This window comes from Pollicipes pollicipes, unplaced genomic scaffold (assembly GCF_011947565.3).
Source record: "Pollicipes pollicipes isolate AB1234 unplaced genomic scaffold, Ppol_2.1 Scaffold_4881;HRSCAF=5763_pilon_pilon_pilon, whole genome shotgun sequence".
Classification (NCBI taxonomy): Eukaryota; Metazoa; Arthropoda; class Thecostraca; order Pollicipedomorpha; family Pollicipedidae; genus Pollicipes; species Pollicipes pollicipes.
Genome location: NW_023596576.1, coordinates 51,444,689 through 51,467,202, shown reverse-complemented (window position 1 = coordinate 51,467,202; position 22,514 = coordinate 51,444,689). Strand labels below are relative to the sequence as shown.

Here is a 22,514-nt window from a genome sequence, read left to right as displayed (position 1 = left end):
TGGAGAGAACGTGACGTACATACAGGTTCCATGCCACGCTTTCCCGAGGCACAGTTCGCCGTCTTGGGCCTGTGATTCACAACATGCCGGAGTGTGTCGCCAGTGACGTAATAAGCTAGTGGTCTGAGCAGTGGCAATGACCAAGACTACCCCGTCACATACGCCAGGAAACGGGTTTATCTCTGGATTTGCCTCACTTTCTTCTCAAAGTTTACGGGAGGGGACGGGGGTGGAAGCCCAAGTTGGGGGCTGGGGCCCCAACCGTATAAGACGCTACATGGTGGTAGCCCCAATAATAATTGAAGTCACGCGTCTTACCCACCACAAACTATTTTGCGCTATCTTTAATAGGTGTGCTTTTTTCTGGAAAAAAAACATCGCGCAACGCTTCCAATACGACTGAATCATAGCATTACATGCAAACATTAAACGGATGCTGATGCATATGTGTGATGCGCAGTCGGAGCGTAGATCAATGGATAGAATATGATTAAAATAGCGCTAGTCATGCCTTCAATTAGGCCGCAGAACGATAGCAGCATTATTGGTAGAATGGTGCAAACATTTGCACCATCAGCGGACTTTTAATGGCATAGCGCACATTTCATTAGCTGCGATGGCCGTCGAGAAAGGCGACTGTTAAGGTTATTTGGGTGAGACAACACGCAACAATTTATCTCACTGAAAAAACAAATCTGGTCAAAACATGAGACCCCAAGTCGTAAAGACTATTTAAGCATTGTGAGATAGAAGACATCATTCAGTTAAGCTTGCGAAGCATGCTCAACAAGTAAATTGTGTAGCCAGTAAAGTTATACAATGCAAATATGACTGATCTTGAGCCCAAGTAAGGACGTCCCTGAGCTTACAGGCTGTAGAGAACTGGAAGACGAAATAGAAAAGAGGCTGATGAAAATTACAGATGGCGCATTACCGCCTTACCTATGCCATGCGCGAGAGAGCGAGTGGGCCCCATGACGCCACTAATTCGATCGAGCATCTTCAGTCTCAGCTTTTGAATGCGCGGCTACTTGGGGGCGGCTGGGCCGGCAGTCACCGACAGGCGGTGCGCCGGAACGGTGGGCTGTTAACACAGGGCACTGACGATCGACCAGGCGTGAGCCTGTGTGGGGATCTCCGAGAGCCTCCGTGATGACCAGACACGCTGGTATGTCGTGACGTGACGTGAGGGCTTCATCCGGGCGTCAACGCAGTGTGGTTTACCAGATTTTTGTCAGGATCCGGCGTCGCTTCATCGAGGTGGGGCTCACGGTCTCATGGTGGGGAAGGGGACATTTGTTGGCGTTCAGCATTTGCTCGTCGAAATGACATCTGACACAGTGCTTTGCTTATTCAATAAATCGCTTTGAATAGCCTCTGCAAGCAATTTGGCAAATCGCGTTGGTCATGGTGCAGCGCTCTTCTAGAATGTCCTGATTGTACAGTAAGGCTTGTACCGACTTAGCAGGGTGGAGGCTCCACTACCAAGCTTAACAACGGCTTTCAAAGTGTCCTCGACCTAAAGATGGACTTAGCCCGATAGTTAGCATCAGGCACATTCATCGGTTTTCTTTTTTCATCTCGTATTCAAGTTAAATGTCAGTCATGTTCGTACCTGAGCCCTCGAACCTTGAGACTGACTGGTCGCAGGACTGGCTCGTCGTGTCTTGCATACGAGCGAAGCCCGGTTCTGCCAGGGAATCCTTGGGACGACCGACAGAACAGGCGCCGAGTCGGTCCAAGACGCGGAACAGAGCCTGAAAAATGGTCACGGCACCTGACGACGTGTTCCAAAAGGTTACGTGCACGTTGTAATACACAACTCTCACGGATGGCATGCATGCACACGTATGTTTGTAAAGCACATCCAGGTATATTCTGGCTGCTCATGCACTCTTGTCCTCTTATAAAAAAAAAACAGCTGGATGATGGACACGTGGTCAAATAATCTCAAACGATGCACACAAGCACTGAATAGGCAATGCGGGGAACATAACCGTTTTTAACAACCACAAAAACACACATTGCACTACTTTCCAGAGTGTTGGAGGAAATATCGCTGAAAGCCTAGACAGCGCAGAACGTGGCTTTAAACAGTGGATTGCTGCCCTCCCAGCTCGGCGCTAATTCACGGCTGGCCCACCCTGCATCGTGGGACGTCGCCAGACGTCCTGCGCGAGTGCTAAGGGGCGAACCAGGTCGCTCAGCTGCCTGTGAGTTATAACACTTTTGGGGAGGCTTCGCGCGCTCACGATTTACGACATCCCGGGCAGGGAGCCAGGCGAGGTCGCCCACGACGCCACGCGCATGCTCACGCCTGCGTCACTGAGACGCTTGTCTCACAGAGAAGTCCAACAGCTTTCGGATGTGCGTCATAGATTGGACAGTCGTTTTCCCGCACATTGTGATCAGTAACGTGTGTAAAGTGATAGGACTATGCCGTCGAAGAGCGCCGGCAGTGCATCATAAGGATAGCAGATCCCAGAACAGCACATCCTGGAACAAGCCCGTGCTGCTCGTTTCTAGTTGGTTCACATGTGGTTCCAAGTTCAGTGCATTTGATCCCTACCGCCAAGTTTTTTAAGCGTAGAATTTCGACAGCTGCCATTCCGTTGATTGTTATTCAGAATGTTCAACGTCGCAAAGCTTTTGCCGAGGCCCGGATACGATGAGTTTGGTTTCACTGGAGCTAACTTGCGTCGGACTTAAGGTGTACCGCTGAAACAAGGCGCGCAGGACCGGCTCCAAGTATTGAAAAGCGAGATGATGTCACGTTTGTGGCCGGCAGCACGAACTTGGGTATCACGGGCGCATTACAGGATGGTGACGTTCCTATCGACGTGAAGACTCGGATCATTTGAGAGAAGAACAAGCGCTGTACAGTTGGGGTGCGATGAAGGTGCCATGATAAACGCTGAGGAGATTGTTGATTGCAGGTGGAATGATCGTTCTAGCTTTCATCCTCGTCTGGTTTGTTAGTATGCACACAGCAAATGTGTACATACTAGCACATCAGACAATGACAATAGTGCGAAAAATTGTTTCACCCGTCTTACCAATAACTAGGCTCAATTTATTCGTAAAACTTGACAGTGTTTATTGGTTTAAATATATTCTGGCCAAATTGTCGCGAATGTACTCTTATTTGCAGCTCGTGGTTGGTAAGATAGCCATCGAATCAAACGCTGGGGACTCATAGTGCTCAAGCTTCGGAGCGAGCTATTTTTCTGTTTTTTTTTCTGTGCTACGAAACGAATAAAACTCAAAAGCACAAGAAGTCAAATCTCACCATGACCATGTGATGAAGCTCGTGGTAAGATGCTGAAATTAGAGCTATTTCGGTGGAGTGAAAACGTTGAAAGTCGGGCTGTTTGCTGGGGAAAAGATTGCTAGAACAGAGGTAAAATGAACCTACTTGTGAAGAATAAGCTCAATAAGTTTGAGAAAACAAGGAGCAATATAGATCCAATGGAAGTGTGACAGGACCAGTCGACTACTGTCAGATTGGGAATAAAGTCGAGGATACGTTGCAACTCTGAATTCGGATCCTGTTTGGGGTGGGTTTGTGTTCGGATTCCGGTTCGATGCATTTTACTTTGAGTTATCTTTTTATTTTACCACCCACAGTAAACCGTCGAAATAGGTTGATGGCCCTGTATCACCAGCGATCACATCTGATAACTGTGTCCGACGAAAACTGATACAATGCAGTGAAACACAGCACTGGTGACTCAGTCCGATGCAGCATCTTCTTCTAGATGTTAGGTTTGGCTTAAATTCACTTTGCGCTTTGGACATATGTTTATGCATTTTTTGCATATGTAGATGATATTTTCCATATGCGACTGCCCATTTCAGGATTCAAATATTCTCGATCTTGTTGATGGTTCGAACCGATGCTTTCAGGATTCAAGGTTTCACAACATCCGAACCTTTTTGATCTATTCGAACCCTGCGAATAAGAAGCTTCAACTCTATTGGGTGTGGGTAAAACAGTGGGTTTCGCTGAACCGGAAATGGTAACAGTGGCAAGGCTAGTTTTCATAATACCAAGACTGAGAGGTCCGGATGTTTGGTGGCTGGTCCAAATCTGGGTCATGACGCGCCATATGAGCGCCCGAAGAAGGCAAAACACAGCAGGCGAAAACCTACTATATCTGCTTCTCGAAGGATGATTGGGTGAAATGGAAGGCGTACGATTCTTCGTAAAGGCTCATCTTTGCTGCATCTCCGTTGATGTGTCATACCGTCTAAGAGTGAAAGATCATGTTGGAAGCAATATCAATGGGCAACATTCACACGCAGGTAACAATAACATCCATGGATTCTTTACCTAACGTTACCATTAAAAAAGAAATACTCAAAATGCATTGAAAAATGTATTCCCATAAGTTTCTGTAAAAGCGGAGACTGGTAAGAAACCGTGCAAAAGACACAGTGATCCAACAGAACAGGCGGCACAGCTCTGGAACAAAACACTGTACCGATGAAGCAGCCACCCAAATAAAGTCTCCTGGTCTTTCAACATATTTGTGACTTCGACTCCATCGACACGTACTTGTCAATTTCTCGCATTGATGTGACTGCTAAAACTTGGCATCTCAATACGTCAAAGCTTCAGGGGTGAACAAAGCATGCGTCACTTCGACGCAAACCTGCGAACTGTGCAAACAAACAAACTGTGGCCTGTGCGAGCGGCGTCTACGTCATTTTAGCCTTGAAGAATCGCAAGCCAATTCTCAGGAACTGAGGTAGTGGCCTGTTACGGAACCGCAGCCGCCGAAGCACAGCCTTCGCGTTCCTGCGTTTGTTTTTGCTCGTGGTCAGAGCTGACCGCAGTATCGTGCGTTGTGTTGATGGTAAACTGTGTCAAACTGTAATGTGTCGCCCGGTGGATAGCCAGTCGGCACAACTTACAGCGATTCGCCCCCTGACATTTTCGCTGGTTTCTCCGAAAGGGATTGCGACAGGTGTTGGATTTTTGTGAGCTTTCTGTAGCATCCTTTGTGCGTAATTCAAGGTGTGCGTCACACACGGGGGCGGCTCCAGGGTCCGGTTTGGGAGGGACTTCCAATGAAATTTGGCGATGATGCCTACGGTGGTGAGCCACGCAGGGTTAGGCACACTACGTTGGCTTTTCGGGAGATTTGTTATTTTCGTAAATGTACAATACGTAAGTCGGTAAAAGATGCAGTTGCAAGGCCAGCACTACGGTGCTTTGGATGGATAATTGAGGACAATGCACCAGGGACGGATCCAGGATTTTGCTAAGGGGGGAGGGACGCAACACTGTGGGGCCTTTTAGAGCTTAGGCCCCCAAATACCTCGTATTTCTGCCTTTATACCCAAAGTCTCATGGCATGCTACCTTTATACGGAAACCCACCTTACTGTGAACAGCCATAGAAAAATAGGCGTGCTGTGCATGTACATACATAAAGCTTGTTCATTTCCTCCAGAACATGGTGAATCCTACCTTTTGAGGCTACATTTTAAGCTGTGTCGGTAAAACATGCCATGATAAAGTAAAGTTGGCTGCTAAATACCTCTAAAATCAAACACCAACTTCATTTCTAGTTCCTTTACAGCGATATCCATATCAGGTCGATGTGATCAGCTGAGGGCTGATTATCAATGCGGTATTTTTGCTCTGTTTGTTAGAAAGGAGTACCTAGTATACCAGCATTTTAAATATATTAAGAACGCGATGCATTAGCATTAAAAAAGTCACAAATTCGATTACCAACGGAAATGACACATACCACGTCGGCAGCAGGTAAAGTTATTTTCGACAGTGGCCTGTAAAAAATTCATCGGCACCATTGCTGCTCTAAGGTTAAAGCACCAAGGTCCATAGGGACGGAACCTGGGCGATCATGGGTGCCACCGTGGATCGACGAAGAGGCTTCCGTCAACAAGTAAAGGGTCCTCAGAGCAAGCGAGAACAACCCAAGACTAACGTGATGGGTCATAGGACGATTGGGAGTGCCCCGGCAGGCTGGGCCCCGGCCAGAGCACAGGGCCTTCTGAGCAAAAGCTCTGTGCTCTGACCAGTGTGCGTGAATGCCCCTGTGCGATCAAGAGCGCCCGGCTAGGTCAACAGAAAGGGTCTCGATAGGGATGAAGGGTGCTCCACAAATAAGATAAAAGAGGAACAGGCCTAGATCAATGTAGAGAGCTCCTGACCATCGAGTGACTCGGTGCCTTACCTTATATAAGCAACAGCACAACGCCCTCCGAGCAACTGGAAAAAAAAACTGAGACTAAGATTCACAGTGCAAGGGCCCGGTGTCGGTCAAGTCCCCGATCACCAAATAGTGGGCTCTGCTCCCGATCCCCAGTTCCAGTACTAGAGCCTATATAATCCTTTTGAACCACCTGCGGCGATCAGGAATATTGTTCCGCCAATGAGGGTTCCTGCATTGGCCCGGGGCCAACTGCGCGAGTCAAAAACCCTCCTATGTCAGAAAGGGGAACGATGTGATATAATCTATTCCTCTAAGGTCCTCTGAATTCACCAGGGGACCCTCCCCCCCCCCCCCCCGTGTCGCCAGAATGACAATCGGAAGACACCCCGCACTGAGAAGAAATGATCGTTCTGCCCTTGACCGATAGTGTGCCACTAGTGCTCTACTCAAGTGGGCCTCTTTCCTGGGAGGGAATACAGGGTCTCGTTATTGTTGAATTGAGTGGGTTGAAATGACTTAAAAAAACGAACAAGGGCATCCATTGTTTGCCTGAGAGCATTCCTTTTTGCGGAGCTGACTAATGAAACAAACTACATCAAAAGGTTCGAGCTTGCTCGCCCGCAATCTTGGGAGAAAGGATGGAAGTACCGTTGAACGCCTTAGGACATCAAATCTTACGCTTAGTTCGGGCGCATGCTTCACACACAGGAGGCAGTTTGGGCGTATACTTCACACGTGCGATTTGTGGATTCACTACCAAGGTGAAAGCTCTAATTCTTTACTGCTGTAACTGTTAAGGTGTCCAGATGAAAACCTCAAAGTTGTAGAAACATACGCCCAGTTTCATTTAGTGACCATTATTTCACGACAGTCGTTCTCGCGCGCACGGCGCCCGCCGCCCGGTGTTGCTTGCTGTGGCTGACACCGTTCGATTCTATAAAAGCTGCAACCTAGGTCATCACCATCCTTTCTCCAAAGATTGCGGGCGTGCAAGCTCAGGCCTTTTGATGTGATTTTTCATTAGTCAGCTCCACAAAATAATGTATGCTCTCAGACAAACAATGGATGCCCTTGTTCGTTTTTTAAGTCATTTCAACCCACTCAGTTCAACAATAACGAGACCCTGTACATCTTTCCGGGAAAGAAGCCTTGAGTAGAGCACTAGAGGCACATTATTGTTCTCGGTCAATGACTGAAGGGCCATTTCTTCTCAGTGCGCGGTGCCTTCCGAATGCCATTCTGGCGGCACGGGGGGGGGGGGGGTCCCCTGGGGAATTCAGAGGATCTTAGAGGGATATACCATATCACATCGTTCCCCTTCCCGACACAGGAGGCCTTTTGACTCTCTCAGTTGGTCCCGGGTCGATGCAGGGACCATCATTGGCGCAACAATATCCCTGATCGCCGCGGGTGGTCCGACAAGTATTACATAGGCTCTAGTACTGGAACTGGGATCGGGAGCAGAGCCCACTTTTTGGTGTTAGGGGACTTGACCGACACAGGGGCCTTGCACTGTGAATCTTTCTGGTCCAAATCCAAACCAGATCCTTCTCAATGTGAACACTTATCATTTATACTCTCTCAAAGTGAACGCTCATCATAAGTTCTCAGGTTTCTTTCATTGTCAGGGGGCCCCGACTAAAACAAAAGGTCCTTCGTCGTTCGTCGTCCCGTCCTCGTTCCCGTTGAGTAAATTTCTCCCTGGCCGAATCGAGGCCCCTTGTTGACATAGAACGCTCTGTTAGGAAGTGCGGGAATTGTGAGCCCCTGACCGATACAGAAGCCTCGCACTGTTGCAGGAGCCTCGACCTATGTAAATCGTGGCCTGGCTTTGTCCCTGGTTAAAAAGCGGGTGCTAGAGCCCGGACCGACATGTGGCCGTCTGTTCGGTGGTGATGATTTCTGGCCGAAATAGAGAAGCGCTCCGTCTCGGAGGAGCCCGATCGGTGCAAGAGACCTTCTCTAACTGGCATTGCAGGTCACGGCCTTACGGGTGGGAGTCCTTAATGTGACCTAAAGCCAGCCCTGTGGGCCCTTCAGGCATCCAATCGGGACCTTGATCTTTGGCCTCGAGGGACCCTTCGGCCCCTCTTCGCGCCCCCTTAAATACCGCTCCAGGCCAACTCAGGGCCGCTTGCCGCCACAGGAACCCTGCCAGGCACTCTGGCCCTGACCAACATAGGAGCCCCTCATTGTGCCAGGGACCACGAACATTGCAAATCACCGGCCCCGGCGTCGTTCCTCCTTGGGAAATGGGTCCGAAAGGCTCAGACGGACATGGAGCCAACTGTTTTCGTGTCGAGGCCCTGTATGACAGGGATAGAAACCCTAATAAAAGGGCCTTTGTGGATGCCCTCAGGCTGGCATTTAAGTTCACGACACTACGGGTGAGGGGCCGGGCCCGGGTCCAGCCGGGGCCTTGATCTTCAGTCCCGAGGGGTACTTCAGCCCCTCTTCGAACCTCCTCAAACAAAGCCCGTAGCTACTATGGGGACAGTAACCAAGACACGACCCCCTGGTAGGCAGTGTAGGCTTCTGACCAACAAAGAGGACGCATCCATAGCTTCAGGGGTCCAGACCAATGCAAACCGTGGCCCCCTGCCTTCCTTCCTCCTCATGGGCCCTCAGGGTTCAAGCTGGCAAGGGAGCCAGCTGTTCTGTGTCCGCGGTCTCTGGCCGACTAGACGCCTGCATTGTCTCAGTGGGTCATGAAAAGGTCCAAGAGGACCTCTGACTGACATCTTAGGTCACCAGCTGTTCTGTGTCCGTGGTCTCTGGCCGACTACACGCCTGCATTGTCTCAGTGGGTCATGAAAAGGTCCAAGGGGACCTCTGACTGACATCTTAGGTCACCAGCTGTTCTGTGTCCGTGGTCTCTGGCCGACTAGATGCCTGCATTGTCTCAGTGGGTCATGAAAAGGTCCAAGAGGACCTCTGACTGACATCTTAGGTCACGACTTTATGGGCTGTGATTTTTCATGTAACCTACAGCCAGTCCATCGGATCCTTATGCCCTCCAACGGGGCCAACAACCGCCGATTCTGGTGGGCCGCCCGGGCCCCTTTTCTAGCCTCATCGAACACTGCCCTTGGTAGGTTGAGATCCCCTTGCGAACACAGGACCCCTTCTGTTAGGCGCTGTGGGCCCCTAACAGATACAGGGGTCCCAACCAGTGTAAATCGCTAGCCCTGGCTTTGTAGCTGATTGGAAAGCGGGTCCTCAGACCCACACCGCTGCGGAGCCAACTTGCGGTATCGGTGGTGTCTGACCGACATATAGACCCATATCGACTCAGGGGATCCCCGATTAACGCAAAGCGTCCTCTGGTTGTCATTTAAGGGCACGTTCCTACAGCCTGGGCGCCTGAATGAGACTCCGACCAGCATTTCGTGTCCTCAGACCCTCCCATTGGACCCCTGACCATCGGATCCGTCGAACCCTCCAGCTTCCTTGGGCCTCCTTAGACGCTGCCTGCGGCCGACTCGTGGCCTTTTGCAGACACAGGGCCCCCGATAGGCGCTGCTGGGTTCTGATGGAGACTGAAGCCCTGACCAACGTAAATCGCTAGCCCCGACTTTTCCGTTCCTTGGAAAATAGGTCCTCAGGCCAATGGAACCGCGGCGCAGACGGTGAATTACTAGTGGTGTCTGACCGATATGTAGGCCCTTATCAACTTAGGGGGCCCCTGATCAGCGCGCAGGGCCCTTTGGATGGGATTAGAGTGCAGGCCCTGCGGGCCTGGGCCTCTGAATACAACGCCCGGCCGGCCTTTTGGGCCCTTAACACATGCCCGGATGGCCGGCTAGATACACCTCGGGTGGAGGGGTGGAAGGTCAATTTGACCAGCTGAGATCGCAAAAACTAAAAGAGCTAGAGACACCAAATTTACAGGGTGTGTTAACCTGTACGTGAACTCACTTAGGTCAAAGTTTGAGATTCCTTGGTTATGCCATTTGGGTCAAATAAGGTCAAATTCCAGCCTAGTCAAGGAACGACCAAAGATGACGGCAGGAGTTATCGCGGCGCACGGAGACCGTTGCCGCCAATAGCTGTCAGTCAGCGAACGGCGACGGGTTGGACAGGCCACGCTCAAATCACTCGCCCCTACAGCCCCCTTCCCCTGAAAACTGAATACGCCTGTGATAGATTATCACACATGCTGCATAAGCCAGGAATTTGTGTAGAGTGGATATCAGCATTGTGGTTGACAGTTGGAAGTTACCACTAAGCTATCTATCCCCTTCTTTCCACATCCGACTCTCTTAAACTCTGTCTAGCTTCATCCTGCATTCTCGCAACCACTCGCTTATCCGAGGCAGGTTACGTGCGCCAGCCACGAGCGGGCCAAGAGGCGCCGGAGGGGGATCGCGACCGGACGCCCAGCGCACACCCCGCAAAGTCGCGGCCCATGATAGCCTTTTGGGCTTACGCCTTCACCTATGATGGTTTGCTTTATAAGTGCAATGTGATAGGCTTGCAACATCGCATTCGCTCCCCATGAACGGGACAAAAATAGTGTTGGGGACTTTTCGTGATGCCGCATCTTTTGCATACTGGACACGCTCGCATACTTTCATTACCAAGGTACCGTCCTGATGTCTTAAGTTGCGATTTTTGCTTTAGACGTTCACGTTAGATGCACGCAAAATAGATTGACAAACTTGCTAATTGTCAATCAAAAATGTCTTAAGAAGTTTATTTCTTGCCTTTCTGTTGTCCCCGACCACAAATATCTGAAACTTTTTGTAATAAATGTAAATCATCCAAGAAGAAATCGAACGCTGTTTGGTTTTGATAATTGCCGAATAGTTCTCGAGATATGGAGGAAGGCCGAAGGAGCCCCTTAACGTAACATATAACATACGTCCTTAAATAATATGGCTGATAAAATAGATATTATATATATATATAAAATATAATATAAAATAGGTGGTATAAAGCGAAGTGCTCAGCGGCTAGCCATTTCAATAGTTTCAAATATGTCTATACGTAATCGTGTTCTCCTTTTCCGCATAACTCACGAACCCAGAGATCAAGGTTTTTTTCGTATTCAGTGCGCCTGCACCCGGCCACGTGCTGCGCACACGGATATGCAATACGGAATGTTAGAAATGACAAGAAAATTAACCACTTACCAGGGGGATCATACCGTTAGCTATGTCTGGCGTGTGAATGCGATAGAAGCATTCCAGCAAGATTAGCAAACAGCTGGCCATTAAGCCCGTTGAAGGTTAGATACTTAGTTATGACTAGCCCAGGAGCTCCGCGATTCTCCTTCCAGAAATCACTGAACGACCAAATCTGGCACGGGCCTCCAAATATCCGAGCAGCAATCTTTTAGAGCCGAATATAGCAAGCTGCAGTTTGCATGTCCAGTTCCAGGAGATGAGCTAAAAACATCTTCAGGTTGACTGTGAGAGGGTGAATATCCTGCTTCTTGCTCGTGACGAAAGCCCAGGCGTCGCCATTGTACTGTCGTACATGGTCACGTCTTCAGATCAAAGCGACAAGTCATTCGAACAGAGAGAAAGCAGGAGAAGTCCCTGTGGATAGCCTTGACATCTGGCGGTTTTCCTATCACTGCCGTGAATGTGTACTTGTGTATAACTGGATCATTGTAAAACCTATCCGTGCCAATCTTGGGGCACTTTGAGTGTGTCAGGATTAAGATGTGATTAACTGCATCAAAACTTTTCGAAAGGTGATTTAGGACTGACAAGCAGTTTTACTGTGACTAATGGAGCCGGAATGCTTGGTCAAGACTGTTCCAGTCGAATGAACATCATCTATAACCATGCTGCGACGAAGCAAACAGGTCATGGCTACTGAAACAGGCATGAAGGCATACAGCCATAACATTGCCAGGACACCGATGATGTATTCCAGAAGTTTTGATATCGCCAGGAAAATAGCGATTTAGCAAAATTTAGCAGGGCGTTCAGGTCATTACTTATGGAATGACCCGTAACAACTGCTTCTCCCATTAGACCCGCACGAGTCCGGTAGCGGGATAGAGGTTACGAGCCCGGTATGACACATATCAAAAGACTTTTAGGTCTGAGATATGTAAAAAGGACATCCCAGATAGGAGGAACGCATTACTAAATTGCTGGCAATGACGCCACAGCCTTTGAATGCATTCATCCTTTGATGGACATCATCCATCTTTTTATTCTCTTCTTCGCTTTATCTTGCATCCTCGCGACGCCCGGCCTGTCCGGCGAAGGCTGCATGCGCTAGCCACAGCTGGGCTGAAGTGTTCCTTGAAGGGGGCGATGTCAGAGCCCCGAGCACCCCCCCCCCTCCACAGAGGGGAGTGCCCTGCGCGACCAAAGCCTCGCCGCATGGTTCTCTAGGTACATGAAGTCTTGCCACGCACTTATCCAGTCCCCTTCATTCCAAGATCCTGAAATCAATGACTGGCCGAAAGGGCTCTTCTCCAAACTGCCTACACGCAGGATACACCCGTTTAGCCGGCATTTCGTAACTAACTGCGCCTTGACCCTCACCCTAGAAGACCTATACGTCCCTATTTTTTGGAGTACGTCGCAGAACGATGCTTAGCAAGGTGCTGAAATTTTGACAAGCTCATTTTGCATCATCTTCACCTGCTTAAATCATTTCAAGTCTCTGTCCATGACAGTTCATACCCTTTCACTTCTTCTCTTAGGTATCATGTCGGTAATTTTGCTCAAAAACGAAAAGAAACTGCTGAGTGCTCTTAGATATTGAACTCTAAAGAAGCTTTTATACCGCTTTTCTTCACACTCAAAGGGGTGGGAGGCAATCTAAATACCCCCAAGGTTTTCCAGAATCACTTCCAAACGGCGCGGCGTTGCGGCGCCAAAAATTGCATAGCTGTAGGCAATTAAATTATGGGCAATTTAATAGATCTTTTAGCATTAAATATATGATGCACGTTGTAAGGCCGCTGGACTATGAGTGGTCATATCAGGACGTGACTGCCAGCGAAGGCCATTTCTAAGAAATCAGTCAATCTGACGCGACAACGGAGTGTTAGATCAAGTCATACCTCTATGAGAAAGTTTCGCAGGCATTGCACCAATTGCATTTGCAATTGCAACAGATTCCATTGGCCTAGAATCAGGTATAAAGGTAAGACCGGGGTCAACACCTATCTTCTTTTTTTCTAAAGGGCTTGTTTTATGGGGCTGCTCTGGTGCTTGCTTCAGATATATTTATAGTAGGGACCGCAACAGACATATTCCATGACATTTTTAAAGGCCCGAGTAAGGACCTGATCTGCTATGACCTAGATCAGCAATTTTTTGGCTGTTTTTGGAATAAACCGCCTATTGCAATCCCTGACGCTTATATGAATGACAAAATAGGAATAATCTGACAGGTTTCTCGTCACTTTGAACGCTCAGATGTCCAAAAAGGATCACTGATCTTAACACGCGGGCGGGTGGCCGGTTGGATACCCTTCGCTCGGGTGGAGATCAAGTTGTCCCCCTGAGATCTCAAGAACTAAGAGAGCTAGAAACACCATATTCACAGGATGTGTTGGCCTGTGCATGAACTCACTTAAGTCAAAGTTCGATATTCCTGGATCATGACCTTCGAGTCTTTACGTCAAACAAGGTCAAATTCTAGGTTGGTCGCCAAATTGCCCCGGAACCCAGATATCTCATCTAAGCAAAAATTAACATGCTCACTTAAAGTCAGTGACCTTGTTTTGCCTTTCGAAGGTCATGGTGGCCAAAATGATACAAGACTGTATTGAGTTTTGCATTTGAATAAGCGACAAAGATTACGCTAGGGCAGTTTGTGCCTAAAACGAAAGTGTCGACCTCAGTCATTTCAGATCAGTTACCTATCATGACCTTTAAGAAGTCCATGGAAGATGTATAGTGTGGTTCCTTTTTCTAAACAAAAAATTGAAATGAGCACCTTAACGTAATTCTGCAGCAATCCTTAAAGAAATCAAGCATGTTGGTCTGACCTTGGTGTGACCTTTACCCCGGACTCTAGGTCAACGGAATTTGTTCACCCAATTGTTCTATTTGCTAAGAAAGCATCTCAGATAAATATGGCTTTGTCCAACACTCCGTTGTTTCAACAGATTGAACGATTTTTTAGAAATTGACTTCGCTGAATCCATGACCTGAATTTGACCTGCCGTAGCTGAGCGACCTTACAAGGCATATCTAAATTGTTAATGCTGAACTATCCGTTATATAGTTGTCAACAGTTGCACAAAATTTGGCGCGGCTACGCCATGCCGCCACGCTACGCCAGAGAGGAACAATTTGAAAGATATATTTTTATTGGCCATGATCGCCACATGGTCAGTGGAATGTCAGGGTTTGAGTGGCGCTACTACGGCGTCATGGATGTCTGGGTAACCTTGCAAAAGTCTACACAAAATAGTCAGCACATCTTCACGGATGTGTAGCTCAAAAGCTAGAGATATTTAGGTCTTAAGAATGGCTGGGCTGTGAACTGCACTGAATTATCTTCAACATGGCCATTGTAGCTTTTTTTAAATGTTCATACAACTGTAGAACACTCCCTTTAACATGCAATCGGGTGGTGGTCAATTTGGCCGCATTAAGGTTTTCCAAAATGACTTCCGGACTGCGCAGCGTAGCCACGCTAAGCTTTGTATGTCTGTGGCCAATTGCATGCCCCTCCTTTTGCTATAAACATTAGATGTTCCTCGTAAGGTCGCTGACTTAAGGTAGGTCCAATTCAGGCAATGGCTGTCAGCGAAGAAAATTCCTACGGAATCGTTTACCTTACTCGCGACAACGGATTGCTAGGCCAAGCCAGACATCTTTGAGACGGTTTCGTTGACACTTAGAGAATCGAATTTAGGCCTCTCTTACTAACTCCATGGACCTCAGATTGATCAGGAAGGTCAACTGGAGGTCAAAATTAAGTTGTTTTTTACTCGAGACCTTTCTTTTGGGGGTAGCTTTGACGTTCAATTGAATTTCTTGATCACAGTGAGGCCAACAAAGGTGTTAGTTGAGCTTCGGCTGTCTGACTTTCCGGCTGGTGCGCCGCCGGTCCCGCCTCATGTCTCCCGCCGGTCCGAAACACTGATAACCCTGAGGCGCAACCCTTTATTGTCAACTCCTGGCAATTCTCCACTGACAACTAGTGTTAGTAAAAGCGAAATTTGTCATGGTTTGAAGTTTGGTCAGGTGTATTTTGTTGCATGTGAGGCGTGAAAAACTCATATCTAGCTGCAGAACGTTCCAAGAAATTACGGCTGCGTAGCGTGAACAGCGGCAATAACTGGTTTTGCAATCTGCACATCTCAAGCTATCGTGATCATCGGATATTCTGGACGAGGATGATTACACATTTTTATCAGCTTTTGTGTACGTCTGGCTTAACCCATGTGTTATGCTAAAATTAAATCGTTTCGCTTGGGGCCCATGTGCTTAAATAGTACGGTCCATTGCTGCAAAACCAAATAGTTCTATCCCTTGCACTGGGCACGACAATCGATCCCAGGGCATTCAGTCGGCGAGAATGTTGCGAGTTATCGTGAACTTGAACTCTGTTGCACTGGGTTAGGCTGCAGCTCACTACTGCAGTCTCCCGTGTTACGCTGTCTGCTGCGTCCCAGTTCTTCTGAGCACGCCGTCCTGTGCATATCGCCCTACGTCGGGTGGTCCGCGTATCTTGCCATCGCGTGATCCGGTGCAGGCTCGAGCCGCACGTGGCCGTCGAAGAACAATGCGTCGCCTCCGCCGCCACGCGAGCGAGACAGGCGCGGCGCGCGACCAACATCCGGTCAGGGGCCGGCGGCGACTGGTGACGGCGGCCGAGAAGGCCGTCTCCGCCCGCTCACCTTGGCGGGGCGTGCGTCGGCTCGTCTGCCGCCGCGGGCGCCGGCCGGGGCCGCGGCGTGCCGGTGCCCGGCTCCTCTCAGAGCTGCCGGTCCGGCCCGGCCGCGAACATGGCGTTCCGCGCCCTCACCCTCCTCCTGCTCATCGCCGTCGTCGGTGAGTGAAAGGAGAGCCCCCGATGCCGTCAGCTGGGTGTGCGACAGAGGCGCCGATTGTATTCCAAATTTTTGGTATTTCAAAAATCAAGGTTCATTTGGAAAATTGGGCGGGCGGGGGCAAACATATTTGGAATGTATTGCTCAGCCGATAATATCATGTTGTGTCGCAACTTGTTATGCATCTGAGCTTATTTAATGCTGCTCGTTTTTAAAGCAATTTGATTTCAGAACATAAAGAGGCTGTTGATAGAGCAAACTAAAAAATACTCCCTTTTGGAACATGACATAGAAATCTTCAACGCGAACACTGGCACATAATTCTTAGGGCATGTGACCCACAAACTGAGATAGGAAGGCTGGCATAAAACGGAATCCCTTTTTACGGCAGCTGCTCTTATGTTAAAGGATCAACTTCTGCCCCTTTGTGATTTGTATAGACCCTAAAACTAAAGTTTAGTGGCCAGCAAGCTACTTCAACAGTGATACTTGACCTTAAATTCAGATGACCTACCTTAAACACTAACGTCATGATGTCTTGCGAGATAGTGCCAAACCAACACGTCGTCCCTTTGTAGTCCTCGTCAATTGCACGGTTTTCAAGTCCATGGTTTCTGGATGACATCTCCGCAGCAGTAAAGCTGGAAAGGACTCCTTGCGTGCCGGTGATTTCGAAATCCCTGAGACACAATTGGAAACCTTTGAGATGTCACGGTTTTGGTCCACCGAGCGCCGAACTCGGTTTCAGAATTCTGCGTGACCGAGGCGTAGAATATCAGAGCTCCCATTTTGAATGCGGTGACTGTCTACTTCAGACTTTTGGTTCCGGTGATCAGCATGGAAAGAGATTATACACAGGACGATAGGAACTATAGAAAGTATGAAAGCACTTAAAGATAGTGTTTACATCAGCTATAAAATTGCGGCTGAGGGCGTGTCAAAGATGACCTGAGCGGTCTTACGCCAAGTATTAACAGTCACCGTCACGCATTTCAGCTCGTCGTTGACGGGGCATTTATCCACTCCCGAATCACTACGGCATCTTTCACTGCTTCCCTCTCCGTATCTCTGGAGCCATTGGGCTGATATTGCTGATTTGACTCGCAATTGGTAGCGCTTGATTTCACAACCAGTACAGGATTTCGCAGCCAGTGTATGATTTCATAGCCCGGCGATGACATTACAAGTCGGCTCTCGTTTAGAATGTTGAAAAGGTTGTGATTATATGTGATTTGCACAAATCGATTTTAACGCCAGGAAAATTGACTTGCACAGTCAGGAATGACATGTATCGCGCCATCCCTGAGTTGGGAAGAGCTTGAGCCGTTTCATAGGCATGTGTGTAGAGTGAGAAATGTTTGGTGACAACTGAATATTCACGATGCTGTTAAATGTCGTATTTTCTTTTAAACACGTTATCGTGTTCCGATTATTGTGTCTACGTTATCGTATAATGGCTTAGATCGAAGTCACCTCAACCTTGTAGGTTAAGGGAATTCAAATATCACTTATCAAATAAAGGTAACAAATTCTATGCGAATGGGGAAAATGACACCCAAAAAAGTCTGCTGTTGTTTTAGAGTCACACAAAGTTCTAGGCCACTGCACGTGGAAATTGGTTGGAGGTCATGCCGGAAGAACAAGGTAGGAGGAGGGGAAGGAAATGGCCCCAAAGATTTTTGGGCCAATTCATTGGGCCACCATGAACCCCTCAGATGTTATTTTGCTTCAATTATCACCTAATTTTATCTTATGGGCAGCCTTCAAATGCAAAAGAGGTCAAACCATGAAAATACCATGACTTGTCCAATTTGTGTTAGGCATTAACGATTTCTGGGCGGACTCCCCGGGAATCCTATCCCGGGCGGAAGGAAGGGGAATCTTGGTAAACTTTGGTCTCCCCACGATCTCAGGAGCTTCTAGTCGATCACACAAAACAGTCAGTGTTTGAGTTCTCTTGACGAGGTCTACACTGATGCAAAGTCAAAATTTTTTTAGGGAGTGGGCAGCTGGGAAAGAGTCAATGGAATATTTAATTTAGCACCCGATAGTCATTCGTGATCGCTTTTTGCTGGTCAACGTCGAAAACTTGTATAGGACCAATGCAGTTTATTTAGAAAGATGGGGCTCAGCCACCCCTACCCCCCCTGTTCCCCAATGGGTGGGCGCTGGCTGGAGATGCTTTCCTCTAACTTGACGTCTGGAAATATGTCAGCTTCCGGTGGAATAACGCCAATGATTTGAAATGCTCCGCCCGCCCGGAACAAGGTTAAGGTCTGGGCTAATACACTGCCATGATTGCGTGTATCGCTGTGTGGCAATCGGCAACCATATGGCCTGGGCGGAGAATACAATATTGCGTGCGTAGGAACATTTATTTTGGTGTTATTCCTCGTAGAAGAATGAAAACAAGGAATATAATAACAAGACGTAATCTTACAGACAGTAAACTGTAAATAATCCACAGCTAGCAAGAGGAAAGGCATAAGGTAAAGAAATAGGTGCGACATTTTATGCGCACTCACCCGAAACATAGTATGTTGGGTAAGCCTCGTCCCATTGTAGATATCCAAAGCCTAGATCATGCTATACCGGGAAGGATTGGGTGGGTCAAGGACAGCCTTCTTCTTGTGAAAGCTTAACATTGACATAACTTAACCTATCTCTGGCGGCACATAGTAAGATTAGGCTTTGACCGAGGTATGACCTTCGCACTTTTTGAATGGCTCTGCGCTCGCCTACCCGAGAACTCAAACTGAGGTGTGGATAAATATAAAGGCTCCACGGATATTGTGGAAAGAGTGTGCAATTTTTTTGAACAAAGCAACATCTGAGCTATAAAGCAAAGCCAATGAGTCGGGGCTTCGATCGCACACTGCAGGCATCAGGCGATAAACGTTAATTGATATGAGATGATAGTGTGGGCTGTTCAATCCAGAATGTTTTAAACACACCATGCCAAGTTCATGCCATCCTCCAATTCATCAACGGTTTAAGCCATCCTATGGCTCACGGCTTCATAACGGGATGACGTTTCTTGGCCTATTCTGACTTAATGACGGGCAACGTTTCGGTGTAGATAGGGCCAACAATCCACCAGTCCCATGCCTGTTTATCAAAAGCAACAAAAATATGTCATAAATTAAGCGAACGATAACCTAACAAATCAAAGCTGCAAACCACAATAAACGGTAGCGTTTCGTATTTACCTGTAAAGGTAACCTGCACGTCCCACCTCGGAAACATAATCATGTGTTGCATGGCTTAAGGTTGCTCAGCGTCAAAAGGACACCGGGCTTGCTTGAGACAAGCTCTATCAGTTTTATGGGGAAGCTACAGTCCGCTAGGTATTTGCTTTGGTTATATCATGAGAGTCTGTATAAGCCCATGCCACTCATATCGCAAGAGGTGAGGACAGTGCGTGCACCATTAAGTTGCTTTTTCAATGGTTATCGGCTTAACCATACCCGAGCTCACATGGTTTTGAGGGCATAGGGATCGCTCGCCCCAGCATGCAGCGTGTCCTTCAACTGGCATTGTATTGGTTTAAGAAGTACTTAATAAGCGATTAATCCTCACCGAAATCCGATTGCATATACAAGACTGTCAGATGATGTCAAGAAGAGAGCGTCAAAGCGAGCTTTGTGGGAACGGTGGCTGTATGCATCAATGCTCGTGCTAACTCCGGATTTGCCTTCGCTCCCCAGTGGCAGTGCAGTCTCAGCGCACGACGACACTTCCCGACGTCCCGAAGACGTACGTCTGACCAGACGGAGAGCTCGGCAGTATCCGGCCGGGCCTCCCCTGCGAAGAGCTCCACATTTGGGCGCACCAGGACAGGTGGCCGTAACCTGCCTTCATCGAGGCCGGGTTCAAGAACATTTGGCCGCACCGGCAGCGCCACACTCACCTCCACCACCGGCGGCAATCGTGGCGCAGCAGCCCGCAATCGTGGCGCGACCAGCCAGACCCGTGGCGCAGTAGGCCGCAATCGTGGCGCGACCAGCCAGACCCGTGGCGCAGTAGGCCGCAATCGTGGCACGTCTAGCCAGAGTCGTTATGCAGCCAACCAGAACCGTGGCGCAGCAGCCCGCAATCGTGGTACGACCAGCCAGAGTCGCTATGCAGCCAGCCAGACCCGTGGCGCAGCATCCCGCAATCGTGGTGCGACCAGCCAGAGTCGTTATGCAGCCAACCAGATCCGTGGCGCAGCCAGCCAGAGCCGCGGCCGCGCGCAGGCCAGGCCCTCCAACGGCCGCGTGCCAAACAGGGTGCTGACGCAGTCACCCACCGTCAACTTCAACTGCCCGGAGCCCGATGGCTTCTTCGAGAACAGCAAGCAGTGTGACAAGTACTACGAGTGCAAGGAGGGCGTGGCAAAGGAGCAGCTCTGCCCTGACGGCCTGTTGTTCCATCCGAACCGCTCCTACCCGTGCGTCTACCCGACCGAAGTCGAGTGCGGCACACGGTCGGCTCAGCGTAAGTCCCGAACCACACCTGCCCGTGCGTCTACCCGACCGAGGTCGAGTGCAGCACACGGTCGGCTCAGCGTAAGTCCCGAACCGCACCTGCGCGTGCGTCTACCCGACCGAGGTCGAGTGCAGCACACGGTCGGCCCAGCGTAAGTCCCGAACCACACCTGCCCGTGCGTCTACCCGACCGAGGTCGAGTGCGGCACACGGTCGGCCCAGCGTAAGTCCCGAACCGCACCTGCCCGTGCGTTTACCCGACAGAGGTCGAGTGCGGCACACGGTCGGCTCAGCGTAAGTTGCTGTGTGGATCACGCAAAGGAACCCAGGTGTCTCAGTGGTGCGTATTTACTCTTCAGGCATGTCATGCTGTTGCTTCTTTTCTACTTAAGTTGTTTTATTATTGCAGTGAATAGACTTTCAAGACCAAGACGAAAATTGCCAGGATTTCCCCCTTGTGCCACGGCCGTGTTGATTGATATTTCACTCTGTTGTTCCTTTCCAGCCGAATGCGTCACATTGTAGCATGCATCTGATGTCTGCTTTTGGAAGGTGAAGCTTACATTTTTCTTGTTCACGCGACTGCGCGCTTACCCCGCCGCAACGCTACACTGCTTATGCTCAGTACCGAAATGCTTGACTTTTACATCGCTGATGAAGGTTATTGGCAAAATGTCCCCACTCACAAGGCGCAATAGCTTCTTTGCTGGAACTGTGGGCTCTTAAATCCCAGTCATAAATCAAAGCGCGAACCGACCGCTACTCCCTGCATCCTTCAATTTAAGCATCATTTATGCCTCAGTGCCTAATGCGTGGCTCTTTTACATGGAACTGGCGTAGCGGGTGACAGATGGTGTTTGCTAGTGCCAGGAATAGGGCTGAGACCATGGCTGTGACTTGGTTTGGGATTAGGGCTGTGACTAGGGCTGTGACTAGGGCGGCGTCAGCTTTGTCATTTGATAAGCCGGCCTCCTCTCATGGCTGGAGGCAGGTTTTGCATTTATTAAGTACGCACTTGATGGGGTTCCTATGACGTCACTGGAAGTCATGTTACGCGCGGTCATTTTGAAGGTCACCGCATACTACTCATTTGAATGTCTGTTTGGCGGAGACGTAGGCCGTTGGTGCGCAGCTTTAGCCTAAGACTATTTAGGAATTAATTTACTGGAGCCATCTAAAATTCAAGGATGTCGTTGGAGTCTTATGCTTAGCAGCTACGATAAAAAGCCCCTTGGCACTCAATTCTTACATTGCTGATGAAGAGCAGTGATAAATGCCACCATTAACAAAGCGCCAGTGCTCATTCGGTGGAAGTGAGGATACACAATCCTAGTCATTAGTGTCATATACTAGGTCATATACATTTGGTCATTCGGAGAGCACAGTGGTGTGCTCCGGGGCTCGCAGCGGTATCGTATTTTGTTAACACCTTATTTCGGCTTCATAGGCGATCCTAAGCCTTCGAAATCAGACAAATGCTAGTATATCCGGTGCCTCAAATCCAGTCCTCAAAAAACGCAGACGCCCCGGCATTCTGTCGGCAAGGAATTCGTTTGTTGTCTCTGCCTGCATCAGCCTTTCTCATGGCCAGCGTGCGGTGGCATTAAAGGCTGCCACGCGCTGATACAAGGTGCAAGTCCAAACTAAAGGTACCAAACTTTTCATTTGTACCTGCCGTTGAAGTGCATGTCCAACATTTGTTATAGGATTGCCATTCTAATATTGCCTATAAAGAAAGGTAGCTGCCATTGAAATCAGGCCTACCGTAATCCCAGGTGCCTTTAGCCATGCTCCGGCCTCAGGTATGTGGCGCGGCCGTGCCGCACCAGCGGACCACCTCCGGCCCAGTGCCGGCAGCTGGTGGGTCCTTGTGATG

General features: G+C 49.0%; 1 protein-coding gene across 1 annotated transcript in view; it reads left to right on the top strand.

Moving 5' to 3' along the window:
- The first annotated feature begins 15,232 nt into the window (after positions 1 to 15,232).
- Positions 15,233 to 22,514, top strand: part of LOC119100577 (uncharacterized) — a 23,103-nt gene continuing 15,821 nt past the window's right edge. Inside the window, exons 1-4 of the mRNA XM_037223658.1 lie at positions 15,233 to 15,245; positions 16,064 to 16,170; positions 19,877 to 20,153; positions 20,196 to 20,648. Coding sequence (XP_037079553.1) covers positions 15,233 to 15,245; positions 16,064 to 16,170; positions 19,877 to 20,153; positions 20,196 to 20,648 — 850 coding nt within the window. The remainder of the gene's footprint in view (positions 15,246 to 16,063; positions 16,171 to 19,876; positions 20,154 to 20,195; positions 20,649 to 22,514) is intronic.